Below are 25,035 nucleotides of genomic sequence, written 5' to 3'. Positions count from 1 at the left end.
CACCAAACTGGGTGATCTCCAAAGTCCTTTCTAACTCTGAAGATTATTCAGTTTTGTGGTCTGATGTTCTGTGTGCAAATGGTGGTAACACTTTTCCCTGTGCAGGAAACTGAGGCATGCAGAGGGTGAAGGAAACGAGTGGAGCTTCAGCTCACGTCTCTCCCATATCTCACAGAATAACAGAGGGAATGATTGCGAGTTGTGGGCCAGACACTGTCCTGGGTGCTTTTTGCACTGCGTTCAGTTTCCCCCAACTGCGTGAGAGACTTTATTTTCCTCTTCACACCTGGGGAAACCGGGGCTCTGGGAGGTTGGGAAACCTGCCCACCATCACATGTAGAAAGAGCCCCATCTTGGATTTGAACCAAGTCTGTCTGACTCCAAAGCCCAAGTTCTCTCCACTAAAAAAGTAACTCCAATCAAAGAATTGGCATTGGGAAATGGGAAAGTAACTTTTGAGTGAGGCCCACTGGTTCACCTTGGAAGGATTAGCTTCCAGCCTTAGTTTCCCTTAGGAATTTGGATGCCTGTCTGTCTCTTGTGTCAACCTACACTGTCAGCATCGTCCGAGGCCAAGGATCCCTGTGAAGAATTAACATAGAAATAGTCCAAGAAATGTATGAAAAAGGCTCAACCTCACTAGTAATCCTAGAAATGCAATTCAAAACCACACCCCAGTATGCATTTCATAACCGTTAGATTGGCAAAAAAAATTAAAGTCTGATGATATCAGATTTGAGAAAAGATATAGAAGCGTGAGAACTCTTAAACATCACTGGAGGGGACTCTGAATCCACTTTCAAGTAAACTTGAAAACACATACCTAAACACATATCTAAGTCTATACCCTACAGAAATTCTCCCATATGTACAAAGATGTTCATAGAAGCAGTGTTTGTAATAGCAAAATACAGAAAAAGAGAAAGGAACAAGCTTTCTACAGGAGAACGGATGAATAAATGCTGGTATGTTCATTCACGGGAATACAAAGTAGCTACGAAAATAAATGAACTAGAGCTACATGTTATTATATAACTAAATCCCAGAAACATAATATTGTGCAAAAAAAGCAAGTTGAGGCAGGATTTGGGTACAGTGCTAACATTTATATAAAGCTTACCAACATGCAAAACAGTCTATATATTATTAGGAATTCATAAAAGTAGTAGAAAGTATAAAGCATGACAGTGATGATAAATGTCAAATTCAGGGAAGATGGTAATCTCAGGAAGGTAGAAGAGGTGATGGAATCAAGAAGAGTGTGCAGAGGCCTTTGTACTTGTAGTATTTTATTTTTTCAGCTGGGTTGGGTGGTGAACATGTAGGCATCGTTGTACTACTCTATATTTTATGTATGCCTAAAATAACCTATTAACAATAAAAGTTACTTAGCTGGTGTTTGCAACAGCACATTCAGAAGGCCAATTCTGGGATATTTATAACCATTATTTTAAAAGTTGTAAGTGGTTCAATAAATTTGGGAAACACTGGCTTAAATAAAATTAAACAGGCTTTTAAAAAATTCTCTGTTTTTTATTTTTTGTTTTATGTTGTGTATTTTATTTATTTATTGGCTGCGTTGGGTCTTCGTTGCTGCGCGGGCTTTCTCTAGTTGCGGCGAGTGGGGGCTACTCTTCGTTGCGGTGCACTGGCTTCTCATTGAAGTGGCTTCTCTTGTTGCGGAGCACGAGCTCTAGGTGCTCCGGCTTCAGTAGTTGCAGCATGCAGGCTCAGTAGTTGAGGCATGCAGGCTCTAGAGCATGCGGGCTTCAGTAGTTGTGGCACAGGGGCTTAGTTGCTCCACCACACGTGGGGTCTTCCCAGACCAGGGATCGAACCCGTGTCTCCTGCATTGGCAGGCGGATTCTTAACCACTGTGCCACCAGGGAAGTCCCTCTCAGTGCTTTTAACATCCCGTCTTTCTTGTAAATCCCCAAAAGAAGGTTATCCTATTAAATTCTTTTACCATAGATGAGGAGTCAGCAAACTAGAGCTACCTGCCACCTATTTTTGTAAAAGAAGTTGTATGGGGAAATAGCCATACCCCTTTGTTTAGCATTGTTTATGACTGCTTCCACCACCGTAGCACAGCTGAGTAGTTATGGCAGAGACCACATGGCCCACGAAGCCCAAAATGTTTACTTTGGCCCTTTACAGAAATAATGTGCAGATCTGTCATAGAGCAGTTTACAGGACTGGTGTTACTGGGAATTAATTTTGGGATTGTAACACTAGAACTTTGCCCTTACACCTCAGGAACTGGTATGTTTATTTGTGAAAATTGTTATAAAGAAGACTATCCATTCTTTCTAGAATTCCTTGGAAGATGGTGTTTCATCTTGGAATCTCCAGCACCTAGTGCAATAGCCCGCATATATTTAGTGCTTCCTGTGTGCTTCGCTGAATTGATTTAAATTAAAGAACCATTTGTGGAATGAATTAATTAGGATATAGATTCATTAGCTGTAACAGACATGTGAAGTACCTGTGGCTTGGATAAGATAGGAGCTTAAAATTTTCCTCATCTAACAATCCAGGCATAGGCATTCTGGGCTGTTATGGCAACTCCAGTTCAGGGTCCCAGGCACCTTCCCTCTTGTTGCTCTGTGGTCCCTTAGGTGATACCTTTCTCTGCATGGCCGGACATGGCTGCCCCACCCACCAGAACTACATCTATCTAGTGGGAAGAGGGAATGTAAGATAGGGCATGCCCCGGAGATTGCACACCATCACTTCCCCTTACTCCCTATTGGCCAGCACTTAGTCAGGTGGCCATGTCTAGCTGCAAGGGAACCTGGGAAATGTAGTCTTTATCTGGGCAGCCATGTGCCCAGCTGAAAATTCAGGTCCTACAACACATAAAGGAGGTAAACGATTCTGGGGGAGAGCAATGAGTCTCTGCCAAAAAGGGATACATTAAGGGCTGCCAAAATCAAAGGTGACTCCTTTCTGTAGGGATAGGCTTTATTTTCAACTCTTAAAATAAGCCGTGGGCTTCCCTGGTGTCGCAGTGGTTGAGAGTCCGCCTGCCGATGCAGGGGACTCGGGTTCGTGCCCCGGTCCGGGAAGATCCCACATGCCATGGAGCGGCTGGGCCCGTGAGCCATGGCCGCTGAGCCTGCGCGTCCGGAGCCTGTGCTCCGCAATGGGAGAGGCCACAACAGGGAGAGGCCCGCGTACCGCAAAAAAAAAAAAAAACAGAAACAAACAAAAAAAATAAGCCGTGATGCCAGAGCAAGAGACATGTAACTCTGCTTCATTATTTTCTACTCAAAATAACATGACAGCACGTTCAGATGTAACACGCTAGTTTTGTTCTCCTAGCCCTTGCATTTGAGATGTCTTTTTTCACGTATTTGAACAAACCCAGAATTTCTTTTTTGGTGAGGAGGTAAACAAAGTGGGTTTTGCCACTAACTGAGCATTTACTTCTAAGAAGGAGAAAGCTTCCAGGTCCCTTGCTGTGTCTCACGAGGCAGAAGAGATTGGCTGGGAGAAGGACGTGGAATCACACTTTTGTTACATTATTCAAGGCAGGTTTAATGAGCTGGCTCTTTTCTGTACTTTAGTAGCAGCATTAAACAGCAAGCGGGCACGATTGTTGGACAAAGATTTCTCCTAGGAACTTTGCAAGCATTGCATGTTCCAGTTGCAACAATCATATAATTTTCTTACAAAGGTGCACGGAGATCTCAGTGTGACTTACTTGCATACAAAGCGGTCTCAATTTGTTCATCTTTTTGCTACCCAGAAGAGAAGGAAAAACTCATTACTGGGGGGACTTGAAGGCTCTGAAAAGGAATTTGGCTTCCTTGGGAAAATGTGTTGAGGAGGGGGGCCAGGGGCCTCTATCCAAGTGAAGCCTAGAGTCCTCTGATTTTCCATTTCACGATTCATTTCTGAAGGTTCCATTTTATTGTCACGGTTACAGAATCCTGTAATGGGAACTGCCCACTACATAAGAGATGATGCAAAAAAATTGTATTTCCCTCCACCAGGGTTTCTCAGCCTCAGCACTGTTGACATCTTGGGCTGGATCGTTCTTGGTAGTGGGGGATGTCCTGTGCATTGTAAGATGTTTAGCGGCATCTTTTGCCTCTACCTACTAGACGCCAGTGGCAGGTCCCTAGTTGTCACAGCCAAAAATGTCTCCAGACAATGCCAAATGTCCCCTGGGAGACAAAATCACCCCCATTTGAGAATCACTGCCCTGCAAAACCTGCAGTTATCCATCCATAGAGAGACTTGCTAAATGACCTTAAAAGAAGACATGAATTCTGCTCCTAAATATATCTTTGACCCCTAAAAATTAGTTAACCCTTCTCAGGCTTCCAGTTTCCTGATCTGAAGAAGGTAGAGAGTTGAGCTGAGTGCTGTCCTTCAGCACTGACCTTCTGGGATTCTGCAGGTCAGAAGCTGCGATCTGGGACTTGGGTCTAGAATACAACTTGAAGGAAAGCAGATTCAGGGGAGAGAATTTGCAGTGAGGGACACACCATGCATGCAGGCAAGAAAACGGTAGGGAAATGTGTATATGAAGTGGGAAGAGACCCTGTGGCTGGAGTGGTGAGAAGGAAGAAATGGTTGAGAAATGGGGAACTTTCCAGAGGGGCCACTGCAAGACAGCCTTGAATTTGAAGCCTGTGGCTGGGAATTTAGATTTCTTTGGCACCCGGCTCAGGACCAGGCGTCTAGTAGTTACCCATGCAGCATTTGAACAGAATCTAAGTGAACGTGGAAGGCCTTTGGTAACACAGAGAGGCAGGGGAGTGAGGCAGTAAGAGCAGGGCTCCAGCAACAGTCGGCCTGGTTCAAATCTCAGTTCTACTTACTACTTTCAGGCTCTGTGACCTGGGGCAAGTTTCTTAGCCTCTCTATGCTGCAGTTTCTTCTGAGCAGCGAAGATAAATTTTCTAGGGTTAAAGTAAGGATTGGATAAGTTCACATATATGAATGAGTATATATGTGGGTGTGTGGGGGGGTGTGGGTGTGTGTGTATATACACACACACACACATATAATAAAATTAGAACAGTTCCTAGTACACAATAAGTACTAATGTGTTTGGTATTGTTATTACTAGTATTACTATTATTTGAGAACCAGTAAAATACTTTTAGTATGCCTTGCATACTGCTTGACATACAATAGGTGATCAGAATGAATTAATGAAGATTTCTTAAAACATTAGCTCCTTAATACCCATCTATGATACTAGAACTTATCCCATATCACCCTTCCCTAGTCCACGGTCCAAACTCAGATGCCCCAGAGCCAGACAGGGAACACAAATGAGTGGACCCAGCTGGAAGCGAGACAAGAGCTAGGCATATGTATGCCCCACATCAACGTTTTCCAACTGTTTTCAAGCCCTGTGCCAGTCAGCAGCATAGGTGCTAGGACTGCACTGGCCTAGAGTTTGCCCTTCTGCTCCCAAGCCCAGCACCTCTGCCTCCTTCCTGAAATTCTCTTCCAGGCAGACTCCTGTGCTTCACAGCAGGGACAGAGTGTGGCTTTCTTTGTTGTGCTTTGAGAACCACTGGTCTGCTTTTAAATGAAAGTGTAAACTGGCAAATTCTTGGCCTTGTTCCTCCTCAAGCTGACCTCATCCAGGTGCCCAGTAAGCTGGGAAACTAGACGCATTTCTTTCCCAGGTGATCCACTTGGCTACAGTAATAAGTGTTTGCATGAAATTAGAGCAAAAACCAAGAAGCTAAAATGTCAGGATGGAGTCAGGGAGAAAAGCTGTTGCACAGTAAAGAGTGGTACGTGAACACCGGAAAACATGTGATAAACTCAGAGAATGTCCGTGCTTGGAGGCACCCAAGAGCTTGACTAGCCCAACATCCTCATTTTATAGATAAGGATACTGAAGCTGTCAGTGGAAATGTGATGTATCCAAGGTCACAGCTAATGGGTGGTACAGCCACGACTTAAACCACTGGCCCTATTCCTGCCTTATCAGTTGCTTTCAGAACCATTATGTAGGCCCCTGTTCTGTAGGGTTCCTCTTTCTTGGCTAAATCTGGTTATGGCCTCAGAATCCTGCTTAACACCTTTACGCTAATCATCCAATTAATCAGAGTTTGCCCAAGATGAACCCCGTTCCATCCCTAGCTTAGGTGTTGTTCACAGACAACACAACATTACCCTGAATTCCTAAAGAGGTAGTGGGAGTGCTGACTCTTGTAATGTTTCTCCTGCATTTCCGATGATTGACATAGGCCCACATCTTCTAGAAATTCATAGTCTGTGTCACATATCCCACATCTCCAGTTATGTATCTGTATTCAAACAGTACCTCCAGCATAGCAAGAATAGATTTGTATGTACCCTCTCACTGATTCCTCACAAAAACCTTGACACGTATGTACTTCCCTCCCATTTCATGAATAGTTTTTTCTGCCACCCTTGGGTGAGTTCCAGGGTCGGCAGATAAATGAAATCAGCATTGTCGTCTGCTCCTGGATGTCAGAAAGCTCCATGCCCACAGAGAAATATGAAGGGATGGCGACTTGATCCGCAATTACTATTTTGAGTCAGTGTTGTACCTCAACCCTAGGCAACTTCATTTCCAGTTACATAGTCACCTATGTAGCCAAACATCTTGCTTAATATCCTTCTCCATGACAGCCTGGGAGGGCAGGGCCCATGTCTGGTCCACTTGCTGCTGGACCCCAGCACCTAACCCAGTGCCTGGCCTATAGCTGGTGCTCAATACGTGGAACGAATGAATCGTGGCACTTCGCTTAGCCTCTGAGGTTCTCCGGGGCCGAAATCTCATCCTATTGGCCCCTCTGTATTCCCAGGGTGTGGCTCGTGGCATTCGATAGTGTTGGATTCAGAGGAGTTGGCCTGGGACCAGGTGTGGGACTCCTCACCAACCCGAGTCTTACTTAGGCCTAACTTTGTGACGAGACAGGTCTGGTGACTTGGAGATAGAAGAGCCAAGTGACTTTGGGGCAGGTTACTTAACGCCTCTCAGTCTCTGTTTCCTCACCTGTGAAATGGGCATGTGGAAACCTGCCTTTTGGGTTTAACGGTTTTAGCAGGAAGTGAGCACGGGCTCAGGAGTCGGACCACCTGGGTTGAACCAGGCCTTGCCACCTACAAGCTGTGTGACCTTGGGCGGGTGACATAACCTCCACGCCTCTGTTTTTTCATCTGTAAAATGAAAAGAACAGTGCCCAGTTTTGAGGGCCATGTTGAGGATGAGATGGGTTATTACATGTGAAATGCTTAGCATGTGGAAAGCTATCTATAAATGTCAGTTAGTAGTGTGTTGGGAAACTGTAAATATTTACTAAATATTTACCCCAGGCCACTGCCTCTGAGAGGGGTCTCGAAAGTTGCTCTGTCTCAGGTTGCCAGCCTGCTGGCGAGACCTTGATGAACAAGAATAGAAACACGGGGAAAGGGAAGTGAGAAGCCATGAGAGAAACCGCAGAGCTTTCACAAGGCCCAGCAAACACGAGGCTGCAGGGAGGGCTGGGCTCTGGGGGGCCGGGCTCTGGGATAGCTGGAAATCGCCTCGGGGGCCAAGGAAAGACCTGCCCTGGGACTAGAGGATTGTGTGGTTGGAGGATGGGGGAGGGGGAAGGGGGAAAGGGGAGATTCCAGATGGCCTGATTAAATCCCTAGAAAGAGGACCTGCAGTTATAAAATAATAGTATTGTAATAAATATGCATCCCATGTATCAGACAATTATGATCACACACTGTGCTGAGTGGTTCGAAAGTATCATCTCCTTTAATCCTCATTGCAGATATAGACGTTAAGTACTGGTGTTGTCAAGCCTGCTTTGCAGATAGAGAGACAGAGGCTTAGAGAGGTTAAGCTACCTGCCCAAGATAGCAAGTAAGAAGCCAAACAGGGATGTGGACTCTGGTGCTGGGGCCTGGGCTCTGCCTGCTGTGTAGGTGCACAGGCTTTGGTGTCAGACACTCAAACCTGGGCTTCAGCTTCCAGCAGTTCCTTCAAGGAAAGAATCCATTGAAGTGGTGGGAACCAAGCACTTTGTACAGCGCTTGGCATATAATGAGCGTGCAGTGAAGAGTAGCTTTTTTTATTACTAATGAGAAAGTCATGGTTATGGGAACTGCTTAGGCCTTTTGGAGTTCAGATCCCAGGGTCATGAAGAGTCCCTTTGGAAGCCCAGTGGTTGCCAGCACATCACTAAGAACTGAGCAGTACGGACTAGTCAGTGGGACTGACCCCAGATCCAGACTGTCTCAGTTCACATCCTGACTCCTCCTTATTAGCTGTGTGACAATGAGCAAATTAATTAACCTCTCTGTGCCTCATTTTCCTTATCTGTAAAATAGGTTAGTAATAATAATGCTTTCCTCATAGGGATATCATGAGAGTTAAGTCAATATTTGTAAAAAAAAAAAACCTTACAATATGCCTGGTCCATGGTCATTGCTTTCTAAGTCTTTGTTGGATAAGTAAAACATGTAATGTTAGTGTCCCTGTTTTACAGAGGAGAAAAATAAAGGAGATTGAGTAACCTGTGCAGCATTACCCAGGGAGTGAGGGCAGAGCCAAGCAGTGAACCCAGGCAGTCTGGCTTCTGAGCGCACACCCTGGGGGACGGGCTTAGCAGAGTTCCACTGGAGCTCAGGGATCCTGGGAGCTGCAGGTTACCTTCTCGTACCAGCGGAGTCAGGATTGGTCCTGGTGGTGGAGGAGGAAAGAGGGTGTGGGAGCCTGGCTGGGCAGGCCCATAGCATCCTGAGAGGCTCTGGCTTTTCTTGCTGTTGAACTGTTCCAGAAACTGTGCTTTCATCAAGTGTGACTCCCATTCCCCCCTCCCTCCCCAACCTCTGTCGTCATTTACAGTTTGCTTGCAGAAGCATACAGGACAGGAGTGACAGCCTTTCTGGGGGCATGGTTTCCCCACTAGGAAAAGGACCGCCTTTATTCTGGTAGAATTTGTTAAATACAGTGTCTAATCTGAGACCTTAAGAAGTGCTATTCCTAAAACATTCTTTAGTCTCTGTGTCTCTGCATTTGCTTCTTTGAAATACAGTGTATTTTCTCCAGTCTGCACCTTGCTTTGTGATTTGTAATAATGATTATGGTATGAGTTCTCTAACATTTAATGAGAGCTGTGTGCCAAGCTCTGTTCTCTTCCACACACTGTACATGGCTTATCTCATTTAATCCACACCCAAAATCCTACAAGGAAGGTATCGTTACTAAAAGCTCATTTTACAGATGAGAAAACTGAATAACACAGAGGTTAAATAACTTGCCCCAAGGTCACATAGCTGCTAAACAGTAGAGCTGGGAAAACCAGAGTTCATGCTCGTAACTTCTGTGCTAGCTTTTAAAATTCATAAATGCATAAAATGTGTCTGAGGCCTCACCAGCTTGCATTTGTCACTTGGACTGCATCAAGATATCAGCAGAATGTATCAGCTCTCACCTCAACGCTGCCTCCTTCCCCGGGGGAGAAAAGGCAGTGCAATCACTGCTGTCCTCAGGCCTGCAGACCTCCTGGAAAACATCTTTCTGAAGTCATGTTCCTGAAGTAGTGGGAAATATTGAACCAGTCTCTTGGGGCCGGGGTCCTTGAGAAACCAGAGAAATTGACCACCTTGGTAGCTGACCACTCTTACTTAAATTGATCAGATTTTTTTATGGCATCATTGAAAGCCACTCAGAGGGAAAAACCACAAAGTTGATCACCTTCTAGTGAAGCCCCAGGTGACCGGCTTAATAGATTTCTACATAACTAAGTCCCGTACTTAGGCAGGCATGCTCATTTGTCCAGGCCACGGGGAACCTGCTGGTCTTCCGGGGCAGATCCCTCAGAGACTTTCCAGAAAGAGTAAATGGAGCTCTGAGTCATGTCTGCAAGAATGCTGCAGGAATTAAGACTTTGCAGAGTTAAATTTTCTAACAAACCCAGTTGAACAGAAAGCCACATTTTCACATACTGCTATGGAAAATGTTTCTTACCTGTTTCAGTTTGCTGGCCTGCACTGACTGGCAGAATTCAGTAACCAGAACCATTACTTACTTTGTATGGCCGAGGGATTCTTGATGAACAGATGTTTCCTGGGGTCTGCTCTCAAGAATGAACAGTGGGTTGTGCGTGGATCACACATCTGTTAATGCCGTTATGCTTCAGGCACTCTTGGGGATACAACAGACAATAAGGTTGATGTGGTCCTGCCCCCAGGAGGCTGACATTCTCATGGAAAAAAACCCAAAAAACAAAAAAACAAGCTTTTTCAAGTGAAAAAATAAATTAATAAAATAGTCACAGACTTTGAAAAGTGCCAAGAAGGAGACAGATGAAATTGACCTGGAGCCAAGGTGTACAGAGATAGGGGAGAAACTTACCCCCTTTAGATGGTCAGAGAAGACATCCTTTGGACATGACCTCCAAGCTCACACTTGAGGGGAGAGAAGGAGTCAGCCCTGCAAAGAGCCAGGGGAAGGGCATTCTAGCCAGGGGGAACAGCAGGAGTAAAGTCCTCTGGGCAGGACAGACGTTGGCCAGCTGAAGGTACAGAAGAGAGAGGAGAATTGCTTATACAGAGTGAAGGAGGCAGGGAAGTGCTGGAGAGCAGGGCCGGGCCGGTACCCCAGAGCCCAGCAGGCCATGCGTGGAGAGCTGGATTCTATTCTCAGTACATGGGAAGGCATTGAAAGGTGTTAAGCAGAGGCAGAACATGGTCCTATAGACTTTTTTTTTCCTTGGCCATGCTCCATGGCTTGTGGGATCTTAGTCCCCTGACCAGGGATTGAACCCGGGCCCTCGGCAGTGAGAGCGCAGAGTCCTAACCACTGGACCACCAGGGAATTCCCCTTACAGACGTTTTAAGCTCACTCTCACCTTGTGTAAGAGACTGGTTTGGATAGAGAGAAGAGTAAAATCACACAGAAAACTTTTTTAAATTTTATTTTATTTATTTATTTTTTGGCTGCATTGGGTCTTTGTTGCTGTGCACGGGCTTTCTCTAGTTGTGGCGAGCAGGGGCTACTCTTCGTTGTGGTGCATGGGCTTCTCATGTTGTGGAGCATGGGTTCTAGGCGCGTGGGCTTCAGTAGTTGTGGCATGTGGGCTCAGTAGTTATGGCACATGGGCTTAGTTGCTCCACAGCATGTGGGATCTTCCTAGCCCAGGGATTGAACCCGTGTCCCCTGCATTGGCAGGCGAATTCTTAACCACTGTGCCACCAGGGAAGTCCCTCACACAGAAAACTTTTATTAAAGCATTTCAAAATACAACTTTCCAATATATAAAAGTCTAAACAACTGTCCCTTCCCAACCCTCCCCTGCTAATGACCCAAGCCAAAGCACTGTCATGAGAATTTGTCATAACAAATTCTTACGCCTATGCTTGGTGCAAGGCAGTCCTTGTTTGTCAGCAGCTGTCTAGGATATCACAGGCCTAAGAATTAAAATATGCCCAGACCTGAAAGTCTCTGCATTATGAGCACTTTAATAGGACTGAAATTATGACCTCTAGGCAAGAGATGCTGGTGTTGTATGGACACCAAGGGGGGAAAGCAGGGGTGGGATGAATTGGGAGATTGAGATTGACATATATACACTAATATGTATAAAAGAGATAACTAATAAGAACCTGCTGTATAGCCCAGGGGACTCTATTTCACTTCGCTGTATGGTAGAAACTAACACAACGTTGTCAAACAACCATACCCCAATTAAAAAAAAAAGATGCTGGCGTTTAGAAGCAGGGTACGGGTGGTGGAAGTGGAGAGAAGCGGGCGGATTTGGGATTTGGGTGGGAACATTAACAGCTGATGGAATGAATATGGGCATGAGAGAAGGTTCTGGCCTGAGCGCCTGGGTGGACGGTGTTACCATTTACGGAGATGGGACGACTGGAGGACAAGGATGGAGGGTGGGGATGGACATAAAAACCTCCATTCTGGACGGGCCCAATTTGAGGGTCTGAGAGCCATCCAAGCAGTTTGGTCCAGTAGACGGTTGTATATGTGGGTATGCCAGCATGATGGAGAAGTGCCAGTGTCAGGCTGGGGTCTCAGATCAGCCAGGTCAAATCCTGGCTCACCACTTACCAGCCCTGTGACTTGGACAGTTTCCTCATCTCTGGAACGGGGCTCCCAATATCACCTACACTGTGGGCTTGTTGTACTGATCGTATGAGTTAATACATGGGAAGAGCTTAGATTTCAATAGTCAGTATTCAATAAGCGTTGGATTCCTATAATAACAATTATCATCATCATCATCACCATCATCTTAGCGACAGTAATTTTCTTGCCATTTCTCTCTTTCTAATTAAAACCAAGGACCTTTGTAGCTGGTAAACGCTTCTCCTGCTGTTCCAGGAATTATCGCTTTACCAGTCTGGGAGCTCCGTGAACACGGGGTAGGGTCTGTGTCTCTCCTCCATAACCTCCCCTCCTGGTGCCCACACACAGGATGTGCCGCAGTAACCCTCATCCAGTCACATGGAATTTAGCGTGATTCCAGAAAAGATGCTTATTTGAGAGAGTCAGTCAGGCATTGAAGAGAGCAGAAGGGGCTTGGACACAGACAGGAGAGAGGAAATTGCAAATTCAGTGACGGTGACGATTCACAGCACCTTTGCTCCCCAAGAAGGAGGCTCTTGATGTCACAAAGCAACCTCTTCCAGAATTAGTTAGTGGTCTGTTAGAAGAAAGGTTTCCCTTCCAATTAGTCAAATCAGATACCTCTCCGAGATTTGCACACACACCCCCCCATCAAGGCTCCAGACACCTCGGTGTGCCACCTGCAGGCCCCCATCTCTCCCTCTCCGGAAGCCTCTGTGATGTGTGCCCCAGGATCTCACCCTGTTGCTCTCACCTTCTTCTCTCTGTTGTGTTCATTTTGCCTGAAGCATCTGCCTTAACCAGTTTTGGGGGAACATGGGTCCCTTAGATGAAGCCCACTGCCACACCAAGCACCTCCCCTCTTCCCCTGGAGATAGGTGCTGTCTACATTCAGTGGGATCCATGATCTCACTGTGTGTTCTTTTCAAATCATGGCACATGGCTCTGCCCTTTCCCAGATTTTTTTTTTAAGTTAAATTTCAATTTCAGATAAATAGTGAATAATGTTCTAGTATAAGTTTGTGTCACTCAGTATTTGCTAAAGTATATTTATTTGCTAAATCTGACCACCGTAGCTGTAAGAATCCCAAGTCCAAATTCCCATGAACTGGACCAAGAAGCCCTAGAGCACAGCCCCATTATGTGTCCTTAGAAGTTCACATCTTGGGTGCTGATGCCATGGTCTAAAGCCAGACCCGGAGTCTTCAGCCCTTCCCTACCCACACCTGGAGAGCTCTCAGGCTTCCTCGGAGAGTCTTCCAACTGAGGTAGTCTTGGCTCCCCGACCTGCCATGAAAAGGTCTAATCCTGGAGTCCAGAGTCCAGGTCCAAGTCTCCTAAATACCTTCCTTAGTTCCTCCCAGGGTTGTCATACAAACAAGCCCTCGGCTGGCCTGGCCTGACACGCGGTTCCTGAAGCATGTATGCAGATTAGACCCCACGTCAACACCAAGCTTCCTCCTTCTCTGGATTCCATCATCACTGCATCAGCGCCCTCTGGTCCTCTAAGAGCCCTAACGTCTCCTGTGACTGTGTTCCTATTTCTGGACAGCCTTCCTCCAAGGCTCCTTTGCCAGCTGAGATGAATGATAGGTCAGGAACCCAGTGAAGGGTCAAGGGCACACCCATCCCACTTGATTCCTAAGGTTCCCTCTGTTCTTCATCCCTCAGGTCCTCTGCCCCAGATCCTAGCCGTACTGAGGAGCCTTAGTGCCATAAACTTTCAGAACAACAGTCCGTCTCATTTCCTTCAAGGATTAACAAGAAGCTAGTTCCCTGGCAAACTTAACCCTTCCTCACACCAGAAAGTGGGTTATTTAGAGGCAGGAGTGGAACCAGGCATTCTGGAGCCCTGGCTCCTTTCCTGGGTATCCATGCCCAGCATTAGCAAAGAGCAGGAATACGAAGGGGTCCGGGACAGCACAGACTCCTGATGATGCAGGGTGTGTAGCTCACCAGCCTGAGGACAAGGGCCATCACCTGAGGAATGGGCACCTGCTCGTAGAAAAGACCTAATCCTCGTCCTCTGCTCCGTCCCAGCACCCACTGCCTTCACTCAGCCCCTTGTCACTTCACACTTGGGCAGTGACTTCTTTCTGTTTGGCTGTTTCTTTTAGCACTAACATCTCCCCACCTCTAGGGTCAGCTCCCCTCAAATCCATCCTCCACGGTCTCCCAGAGTTGGCCATCCAACCGTATCACTCCCCTGCCTGCTTAGAAACCTTCAGTGGCTCTTACGGATAAAGTCTTAGGATTAAGTAAAGTTCCCCACCCTCAGCTTCTGGCCCTCTGCCTGGAAGTTTATGCCCCAGAAACACTAAAACCTCCATAGTTAGCTCTCAGAGCCCGCCATGTCTCATGTCCATACCTTTGCTCATGCAAGCCCTGCTCCAAGTTCTCCTACCCTCTGTCCCTGTCTCTCCTTATTTAAGATACAGTTCAGTCTGTCATACAGAGTGAAGTAAGTCAGAAAGAGAAAAACAAATACCGTATGCTAATGCACATAAATGGAATCTAAAAAAAACGGTACTGATGAACCTGGTGGCGAGGCAGGAATAAAGATCGAGACGTAGAGAACGGACTTGAGGACACAGGTGGGGGAAGGGGAAGCTGGGATGAAGTGAGAGAGTAGCATGGACATATATACACTATCAAATGTAAAATAGACAGCTAGTGGGAAGCAGCCGCATAGCACGGGGAGATCAGCTTGATGCTTTGTGATGACCTAGAGGGGTGGGATAGGGAGAGTGGGAGGGAGGCTCAAGAGGGAGGGGCTATGGGGATATATGTATACATATAGCTGATTCACTTTGTTGTACGGCAGAAACTAACACAACATTGTAAAGCAATTATACTCCAATAAAGATATATATTAAAAAAAGGACAAAGCTCAGGGGTCACCTTCCCCAGGAAGGCTCTGTTTGGTGTGTGTCTCTGAACACCTCAATCACTGCAATTGCCACATGGCATTATGGTTGCCAGGGCCTGTGCCCTCTCCCCTTCCAGGCATTGTGCGCCTCTTGCAAACAGGTGCTCAATAAATGCTTGGTGATTTGATTTGACAATTCACCATAAGAAGGAAGCAACATCCTTTGCAAGCGTAGTTTGTATCCCCTTCTTGAATTCCTTGATTCTCCTCCCCACCCTTCCCTAACCTGGCTCACTTCGCCCAGCTGGCTCGGTTAGTTTCCAAAGCATCTCACCACTAGTACTCCTATTTCATCTTGCCAGGTCTCCGCCCTGCTTCCACTTTGAAAGTAGAGATTCCAGCCATTCTGTGTTCACTCGGCTAACGTTTTTAACACCTCCACGTGCTGGGTGCTGTCTGGACTGTGATGCAGAGACTTGCTGGACAAGGTCCCTGCTCTCAGAAGTCCCCAGCCTGGAGGGGAAGTCAGACAAGGAAAGAGGCAAATAGTATATGCTGTGATGGGGGGACAGGGGGACACAGTATATACCCAGGTCAGCTCTCCACAGACTGCCTTGGGCTCACATCCCAGCTCACTGCTTTTTGCTGTGTGGCCTTGGGCAAGTCCCTTATCTGTGTCTGTTTCCCATGGTTAAAAGAGAGGGTAATGATAGTACTTACCTCTTAGGGTTATGTGGGGAGTAAACGAATTAACTCATGTAAAGAGTTTAGCCATAGTGAACAGTCAGTAAATATTAGCCATTATTATTCTTAGTTCAATATGCTGTGGGAGCAGAGGAGAGAGAAGACAGATAAGCAGCAGTTATAAAAGACAAGGATCAAGAGATATCCATATTCTAACTGGAGCCCAGAAACAAGCAATTGACATGAAGAGCAAATGGAAAGTCTCCTTGGTGCTTCCTAACTCGAGAGCCAGTCCTGGCGAAGCTGCTGCACACACCTGACCATCTCTCCCTTCCTTAGGGCCGACGACTGCTTTTGCGCTTCTCGGAAGCTGGACGCAGTGGCCATCGAAGCCAAGTTTAAGCAGGACCTGGGTTTCCGGATGCTGAACTGTGGGCGGACGGACCTGGTGAAGCAGGCAGTGTCTCTCCTGGGGCCCGATGGGATCAACACCATGAGCGAACAGGTACAGGGTCCTCGGAGTGTCTGAACAGGCACCCCACCTCCACCACGTGCCCTGCCCCAGGGCAGGATGCAAACAGCAGGCACTGGACAGAGGCTCCCCCTTCTGGTGACGTAGGGTGATTGTGTTGTTTTCTTTTTTAAGTTTTTAAAATATCTTATAAAAATATCCTTGTTCATCTGTACAGAAGTTGCACGTGATCCTTGCAGCTGAAATGGAAAATAGAGAAAAATAGACCTATTCCAGAAAGGAAATCATACCATCATCATCCACCATCATTTATATTTAGCTTGTGTCCTTCAAGCCCTTTTTCCAGCATGGTTAAAATTAGTTCTCTGCATCACAGAACAAATCCAAGCAGATTTTCACCAAACTTTCAGGGTGTGTTTAAGATACACAAAAGTCATTCTGAGGGACCCTAGGAGACACCTCAGAGACAGGCAGCCATCCCCCAAACCACTGAAACAGGTACAGTGAGAGGCTTGTGTATCTATCAGGGAGACACCCTGGGTGGGTGAAGGTGTCACGGATGGAGAAAACAAACAGCAGCTTTCAATGTGAGCCCCAGATGGAAAGTCACAAAGGACAAATGGAATTGCTTCTCACATGGGCAGCTCATGCAGCAAGTTCCAGGGAAGGGATAACAGCTAATAATTTTCTTGAGCAACACAAAGGAGCCGTAATACACACACACACGCATACACACACACACACACACACACACACATTATTTTTTAAGAACAAGGATTTATTATCCTTCTGGTTTTCGTATTTTGTATTAAAGATACTTTGCAGTATCATTAAATATTCTTTTTTTAACTCACTCTTAATGGCTACATAAAATGGTCATATTATTTGTTCAGTGAACCATACCTCAGTTGTTGAATACTTAGATTGTTTCTAATTACTTGTATCAGTAATGCTGAGCTACATATACTTACACAAACCTTTGTTCAAATCTCTGATTATTTCATTAGGGAACTTTTTTTAAGTGGAAATAGTCACTCAAATGCATCAACTTATCTTAAAGTGTTTGATCTCAAGTTACTTTCCCAGAGACTGTTTCCTTGTACACACTCTCCAACTATTTATGTGTACCCTGTTAATCTTTTACTTAATTTAATTAATCTTTTGCCTGTTTTTCATTAGAGCTTAAGTGTTTTTCTTCTTTATTTCAAAGATCTCTTTACATATTAGACATATAACCCTCTGTTACAATATGACAAATATGTCTCAATTTATTGTTTACCTCTTAATTTTGTTTATGTTTTCAGTTGCATGTCCTCAACACTATAATGATTTTCTTTTGTGATTTCTTCCATTACTTTTATGCCTAGAAACGGATCCAGTTAGATGTCTTTTATGGTTTTAATTTTTTTCTCTATATCTCTAATCAAACTGGAAATGATTTTGGTGTATAGTATGAGATAAGGCTCTAACCTGAACATTTTCCCAAATAGCCACCTTCACAACACTGTTTATTGAAAAATCTATCCTTTACTTCTGTTGGTTGTGGTACTTTGTAATAAGCAGGAATCGTGGGCAGATATGGAATTCCTGAAAGTCATTCCTCATTCCCTTGCCTTTTGCTTGTAAATGATAATGTCAAAGCTGACGTCGTGCTGGGGTCATACTCAGAGGCACCAACTTCCCTTGACACTGACCAGCAGCTCACATAGAGCGAAGATGACACTTATATTGTGAAAGAGAAAATGTCAAGGAAACAGTGTTTACCAATTAGATAGCTTAGGGCTGATAGTGCAGAATCCAGAAAGTTCCTAAGAGCTTTCAGTTGAAACCAGCCACTTGTTTTAGCAAACGCTCTTAGATCTGTTGCACCCTAAGACGAACAAAAAATCCTCCGCCTTAAGCCAAGATAAATGCAAAAAAAATGGCAATGTATGTTTCCCTTCTTGCTTCCCTTTTGGTTTTCAAAATATGGAGGATTATGACCTTATAGGGCTGTACGTTTACTTTAAAATGCTGGATTTTGAGTACAGTTATAGCCTTCTTCACACAAGTAAGATTTTCCGTTTGTTTTGTCAAGTGACACCTGGTAAACCTCCATTCTCTGGTTTTTAACTCACTGCAGGGCATGACCCCCCTGATGTACGCCTGTGTCCGCGGGGACGAGGCAATGGTTCAGATGCTGCTGGATGCCGGAGCTGACCTGAATGTGGAGGTGAGGGTGCAGAGGGCTGCAGGGCCCCTGGGCCTGGCAGTCCCTGGGGAAGGCGAGCAAAGAGAGGGGGGCTTTATCTCCCAAAGAGCCACCGCTGAGGGCGCTCAGTCCAGCAAATAGGTCAGACCAGCTGTTGGATTTCCTCCGTCCTGAGGCCCCAGCCCAACCAAACTCCAAGGAGCTGCCCCAAAACATTTTTCATTTAAAAACAACCAACGAGGCCACAAGGAGCCCTAGCTTTTCCCTCAGTTCAGCTGCACCCAATCTCTGATTCTTCTTGCTGATCCATTCCTTCTGGGGTCGGGAAGAGAGAGCTCTCCTGAGCCATCGGCCCTTTCCTCTGCCAAATACAAAGTTGGTCCACGTACCCTGAGCTAAGGTGTAGCTCCCCCAGATCTTCCACCCTCCCCCACCGAATCCCGATTGGCTCACCCAGTTGGCCGGTTTAAACCACAGGTCTTAAAGCTAATTGCAAAGCTTCCATGAGGCAGTGTGGTATAGTGGAAAGCACACCCCCCGCAGGCTTTAGAATTTGACACATGGGTTCAAATTCTGAAACTGCTGCATCTTAGTAACTTGCTTTTCTGCTTGGGCAAATAGTTTAACCTTCCTAAGCCTCAGTGTTCCCCTTTGCAAAATGGGAGAATAATCACCACCCATCTCAGAGAGTTGTTGGAAGAAATAAATACAGAGTAGCATCAATTTAGGACTCAGTTATTATTGGTTCCTGCCCCCGCCAAGGCTTATAATAGGTAAAATTACACTTTTTGACCATGTTCTATGCTGACTTAAGACCCACTCTCACACACACAAAACAAAGACCCACTCTCTTCCGGCAGCCTAATATTGGCAGTCTCAGAGGCTGAGAAGATCGATTGACATGCTGCACTCCTAACTCAGCCACCCCAGGAAACTTTTTTTAGTTCAAAATTAGATGCTCTTGTAGTCTTAGTACTGTGGTTAAAAAAAAAAAAAAAAAATTAGCATGCTTTATATTCATCTGAGGAAAGCAGGCAATAGACATGGTTTTGGATCCAGAACCATTTTGGATCTTATAAATTTCAGGTATTGGGGATTTTTTTTCCTGCTATGAATCCCCCAAGCACTGTGCACATCCCTGCAAGGGCTCGTCAACTTTGGGTCCTGGTGGGGTTCTCTGGTCCTCTAGCCCATCCCACAGCTCCCAGCTCAAGGTCCTCCCCCCACCGGTGATTAGTGAAATCAACTGCTATGAAAGCAGCAGGCATCGCGGCTATATGGCCCCAGGAATGTTCGGAAGAAAAGCCATGCGTAGGTGGCAATCCTGCAGGACCCCAACCTTTAGCTGTCCTGCAGCTTCTCTCTTGGCCTGGGGTGTTTTGAGGTCCCAATATGGGAAGGCCAGTATCAGATTGCTCATTCGTGGTGTGCCCAGGGAAGGTTTGTGCCTAGGTTTCCAGTAGCATGAGGGTCCTTGTCAACCAGGAAGCCAGCAGAAGAATGAAGTGAGGACAGTGTGGGGTGAGCTGTGACCAGATGGTGATGTCCTCCATCAGAAGGCTGGTGGTATTGCTTGGCTTGAAAGCTCGAAGCAGACCTCCCCTTGCATGGGGTTTGCCACTGCCAAGAATTTCCCCTAAAGATGCGGATGTGATGGTAGTGGCCTCACACTACCTGACATCCCGTAGCTCTCAGAAGCATCACCCTCCCTTAAGCAGGAAGAGGAAACAGGCAGGGGAACAGGCTCACTGTAGCCACCATTACAGCTTCTCCAAGGCTCCTTAGAGGTGGTCAGAAATCATCCATTCAGCTGTTTTCAGATGAGGAGAAAAGGAGTCCTTATTGTGGGAGGATATAAAGTCACTACCCCACATCTCCAGTGTTTCCCGAGGCGCCTTCTAGGACATCCTTTTGTACATATCTAGCCCACATGCCCAGCCACAGATAGGTCAGATTTGCTGGTCTAAGTATTGTGAAGGTCACATTTTGAAAATAACTTCAATTTGTTTATAGGTTGTCAGTACTCCTCATAAATATCCATCCGTCCACCCTGAGACCCGCCATTGGACGGCTCTGACTTTTGCTGTGTTGCATGGACATATTCCTGTAGTTCAGGTATTAACATATTTCCCTATCCACATCTGACCTTTAATTTTACCTCTTTCATTATGCAAATTTGTACCTCTCCCAGCATGCCTATTCCCTAAGAGATTCATATTGGTTAATTGCAGCTAAATATAGCACATTCATATCATATGAATGAAAATATTATATGTAATGCTCTATATGGCCTGGCTCTAACCAATATGAACTTAACACATACCCACATGCAGCCTCACACGCAGAGTGGCAAACTTATCAAGTTGTTCCCAGTTGCTCGGGGGTGGGGCCTGAGCTGTGATTTTGTGGATTTGTTCATTTTTGCTTGTTGTAACATGAACATAAGACCTGGCTGGTGTGAGACCTTAGAACCTTCCCTTAGGTGTGACCCCAGTGTTTGCACAGAGTCTAGTGGTTTCCAACCACTGGAAAGAAACATCCAAGTCTCCAAGGGAGTGGTTCCAAAAGATACTTGCTTGGATCCCACTTATGGAGAATCCCATCCAAGAGGTCTAGAGTAGGGTCTTCACATGTGTCTTCTGAAACAGCTCCCCGAGTATGTCCTCATCTGAGGTCCTTTGGGCACGTAAGTGTGTTTTGCTTGCACCTTCTCTGGCTGTTGTAGAGTTGGTGTTCAATGAATAGCCATCTAGTATATTCTAGATCTTGAGCTCGGTTTATTCTAGATCTTAAAACTTTACTTCATTGGAAAAAAGAGATCAGCATCCAGGTCCCTGACCACATCTGACCCCCTAATAAATGCTGAGCTTTGGGTACATCGGGAACTCACCTCCTTTTATGTGGTCCAAGCCTCTTAGAATTATGCAGAGCAGAAAATAGTGTGCTAGGGACCCCTAGGCAATGTTGGAGTGCCACAGGAATCCTTCGTTGTTTCCTAGGTCGTGGGAATCCTTAAGACAGATCCGAAGTCATGTTTCAGGAGGTTGAGTGTGTGACATGTCACACCGAGAGCTGGCTTCTGCCTGTAGAATGTCATGACCAGCCCACTCCTAGTGGAGGGATCTAAGAAAGGAGGGGTCAGAGGGTGGCCTAGTGGACACCAATGCCATCCCTTAACATGCGGTGGTATACCCAGCCTTTAAATCAGGAATAGGAGCAGTGGGTAGCCAAGCAAAGCCAAACAGAAGCCAGGTCACCTCTCTGCAGCAGGTGCACACATCATGGAATGCCAGGTAGGCAGCGCCTTCCTGGCTGTGCCCTCAGGTAGCCCTGAACAGGTAAGACAGATGTTTCCCCCTCATTTTACATCAGCAGTGCTGACAGCACGTTCACTGTGAGATCCAGCATGGACAGCATCTCTGTTTTTAGGAAGCCCGGATCTCTCAGAGATGCACAGAATGGAATCATATTCAACAGCGCTCTTGGAAGCTCACTCTGCCACTTTACTCACTGATCTTGCTGGCCAGAAAACTCAGCATCTGCTGAGCTGTCCTCAGAGCCCTCCAGGATGTTCTAGAAGCGATTCTTGTCCTGGTTGGCCCTGGTGGTCCCCGAAGAGTTCTTCAGAACTCTTGACTTGCTATGGCTCTAAGAGACCCCACTAATACTCTCTGAGGCTTTGTGTCACCAACCCCGAAAGGAAGTCCTCCAGCACTCTGGTGCCACGAGCTTCTAGCTCAGTGCTTCTAGAAACTTCTAATGTGCATATAAATCAGTTGGAGAACTTGCTGAAGTGCAGATTCCCACCATTCGGTCTGGGGTGGAGCCTCAGAGCCAGCATTTCAAACAAGCTCCCAGGGGATGCCGATGCTACTGTCCGTGGACCACAATTTGAGTGATCTGAGGCTCTAGAAGATACGAGAGGCTCTCGGTTTTTCCTGAGGTGCAATTGCCCTCCCCCGTGCACAGGCTCACAGACCCAGAGGGAGGGCAGGAACACTAACGTCATACTGATTTCCACCACCCTTTCCTGACGTCTCCTCACATGCATGTCCTTTAAACATCTCAATGGCCACTCTTCCTCCGCAGCTCCTCCTGGACGCTGGGGCCAAGGTGGAGGGCTCTGTGGAGCACGGCGAGGAGAACTATTCAGAAACGCCCCTCCAGCTCGCAGCCGCCGTAGGTAAGGGTTGCCAATGCTCACGCCGGTCAAGGGGCTCCAGCGCGCTGGCCCTTGATGTGTCTGTGACTGTGTGTTTGCTTGATTCTCTTATAAAACCCCCTTCTCTGGGCTTGCAGGAAATTTTGAGCTGGTTAGTTTGCTGTTGGAGCGTGGTGCGGACCCTCTGATAGGAACCATGTACAGGAATGGAATTTCTACCACCCCCCAGGGTGATATGAACTCTTTCAGCCAGGCCGCAGCCCACGGACACAGGTAGGCTAGGATGGCCCAAAGCCACGAGGTCCCAAGTGGTGCTTGTTAAAAATGTAGATTCCCAAGCCTACCCCAGACCCACTGTATCTCTGGATGTGGGACCCAGGGGCAGACCAGGCCTGGGCAGCCAGCTTCATGCAGCACACGTCCACTCAGACTGGCTTGTCTGGTCCTCTCCCAACCGGCTTTCCTATCACAGAGACGTCACTCTTTGCCAGGGTTGGTCAGCACTCATCCTATCACCTGTCGCGAAGTGAGAAGAATCCATTTTAAAGAATTGTCAAACCTCTCATGTTTGGTTACTTCCTATCTACATTTCCTTCAGGATTTACCCCATCAGATTTTACTACACGTAACCCCAAGTGAAGCAAATTCACTATTGGGGGGGGTGGAAACTGCAGGCAGACGGTTCTAGAACCTTCTAGATATTTGGGGAAAGCACTTAGCTCCAAGTTGTCCTCAAGGAAACACAGCCAGACCTGCCCCACCATCTCTTCCATCCACCAAACGTAGCACCTGTGGTCAGGCCTCTGAAACCGCCACCCCAGAATTGGTCCCGTCCTTCCCTTGTCCCAAGTGAGAGGTCTCCCCACTTCCCCTGCCTAGTCCCTGCCCTGGCACAGCCCTTCCATCTCTGAGTGTCTTCATCTCTGGGTTTATGATTGACAGGAATGTGTTCCGCAAACTGCTCGCTCAGCCAGAGAAGGAGAAGAGTGATATCCTGTCCCTGGAGGAGATTCTGGCCGAGGGGACAGACCTGGCAGAGACAGCCCCGCCCCCGCTGTGTGCCAGCCGCAACAGCAAGGCCAAACTCAGAGCCCTGAGGGAGGCCATGTATCACAGCGCTGAGCATGGCTACGTGGATGTCACAATTGATATCAGGAGCATAGGTCAGTCCGGGGACCCCCCAAGGCTGGGCACAGAGCCTTTGCCCAGCTCCAGGTCACACGCACGCGCACACACACACACACACACACACACACCCCACGCAGCCCAGGGAACTTCTCATTTGCTGGTTGGAGCACTTCCAGGCTAAGTTCCCACACCATCCCCATAGACAGCAGCATCCTTCCAGCCCCAGAGTCCCATCCTCAGGTCACCTTTCCACGATTCCCAAACTCTGGACCCTGAGTTAGACATTTGAATCACCTGGGGAGCTTGTCTGAATACAGATTGCCAGGCCCTACACCCAGAGGCTCTGCTTTCAAGGGTCTGGATGGATAAAGGCTGGAAATCTTTATATTTAACAATCATCCCAGGTGGTTCCCAGTGGTTGGGGAATCGCTGCCTGAGAGCCCCCAACTCCATGAAGCGGCCGCCGGCACCAGCTAGGATGAGGGCATCTCTTCCCTAGCAAGGCTGCACCCACTGCAGGGGCAAAGCCGCCCTCGGGAAAAGTTAGGGGTGGCTCTCCCTTGAGTGAGCCATGCCGGAGCCATCTCCTCCGTGCGTCTGGGGAACAGGCTGGCCTGGCCTTCACCCCTCCAATGGCACTAGCCCCGGCCCAGAAACAGCAGGATGGAGCACGGGCTGTAAACACAGGCTGCGGCAGCTCAGGGTAGGCTGAGGCCCCAAGGAGGGGCCCCCGGTGCTGTTCTGGAAACTGGTCTCTCTTGGAGGGTGGCCGTTTAGTGTGGCGGATGTTTATGCCATCGCCCTGGGAGCCTGTGACGCTTGATTCTGAAGCTCGAGACCCCTGAACCGTGTGCTTGTTATAAACAGTAGCGAGTGCCTCAGTCTCACAGTGAAGGGGGGAGAAGCAAATCACAGCCATCAGCTGCTGGAGAGGCTTCTATCAAGGGAGAAAGACCCGATGAAGTGCCTGCAGATGGAAATGTTGTTTTGCACATGGGATCGGCAGCAGATTCCTCCTGTGTCTTCACATTCAGATGGAAATACCTGCCCTGACCAGAGCAGGGATGGTGAGGTTTCACCACCTCTAAGCTCTGGGCAGGGATGTAGAGGGGATGGAGACAAAGGAAGTCAGAACTCAGAAGGATGGAATCTGCATAAAGAGTGTGCGTTATAATGCCAATATTCTACACAGGATTATACCTTGTAAAATGCAGCCCCTGATAACATGAGTAGCATGCAGAACTAAACACCCATAGTGAAGGGAATCGAATTACTACCTTTAATTTCAACTTCTGCGGGTCTTTGGGGGGGAGAAAAAGCAACACTGGGTCTATTCATTGAAAGGCAGGCTCTTGGTCTCATGATGTGGTAACGTCCCCCGGAAAGGCCAGCTTCCAGATAAAAACACGTCTTCTCCTCTGTCTGTTTTCTGCCCTCCCCTCCCCTC

The 25,035-nt window shown here is 47.0% G+C and overlaps 1 protein-coding gene across 2 annotated transcripts in view; it reads left to right on the top strand.

The window, feature by feature from the left end:
- Positions 1-25,035, top strand: part of ABTB3 (ankyrin repeat and BTB domain containing 3) — a 303,807-nt gene that overhangs the window by 245,071 nt on the left and 33,701 nt on the right. Inside the window, exons 5-10 of one of the 2 annotated variants that reach the window (XM_024732210.1) lie at positions 15,975-16,140; positions 18,230-18,319; positions 20,312-20,413; positions 22,388-22,481; positions 22,598-22,733; positions 23,403-23,623. In XM_024732210.1, the coding sequence (XP_024587978.1) occupies positions 15,975-16,140; positions 18,230-18,319; positions 20,312-20,413; positions 22,388-22,481; positions 22,598-22,733; positions 23,403-23,623 (809 nt within the window). The remainder of the gene's footprint in view (positions 1-15,974; positions 16,141-18,229; positions 18,320-20,311; positions 20,414-22,387; positions 22,482-22,597; positions 22,734-23,402; positions 23,624-25,035) is intronic. The other variant, XM_024732211.1, reaches the window with a different exon arrangement.

This window comes from Neophocaena asiaeorientalis, unplaced genomic scaffold (assembly GCF_003031525.2).
Source record: "Neophocaena asiaeorientalis asiaeorientalis breed wild unplaced genomic scaffold, Neophocaena_asiaeorientalis_V1.1 scaffold418, whole genome shotgun sequence".
Lineage (NCBI taxonomy): Eukaryota > Metazoa > Chordata > Mammalia > Artiodactyla > Phocoenidae > Neophocaena > Neophocaena asiaeorientalis.
The sequence above is the reverse complement of the archived record's forward strand: the minus strand, read 5'-3'. Positions and strand labels throughout refer to the sequence as shown.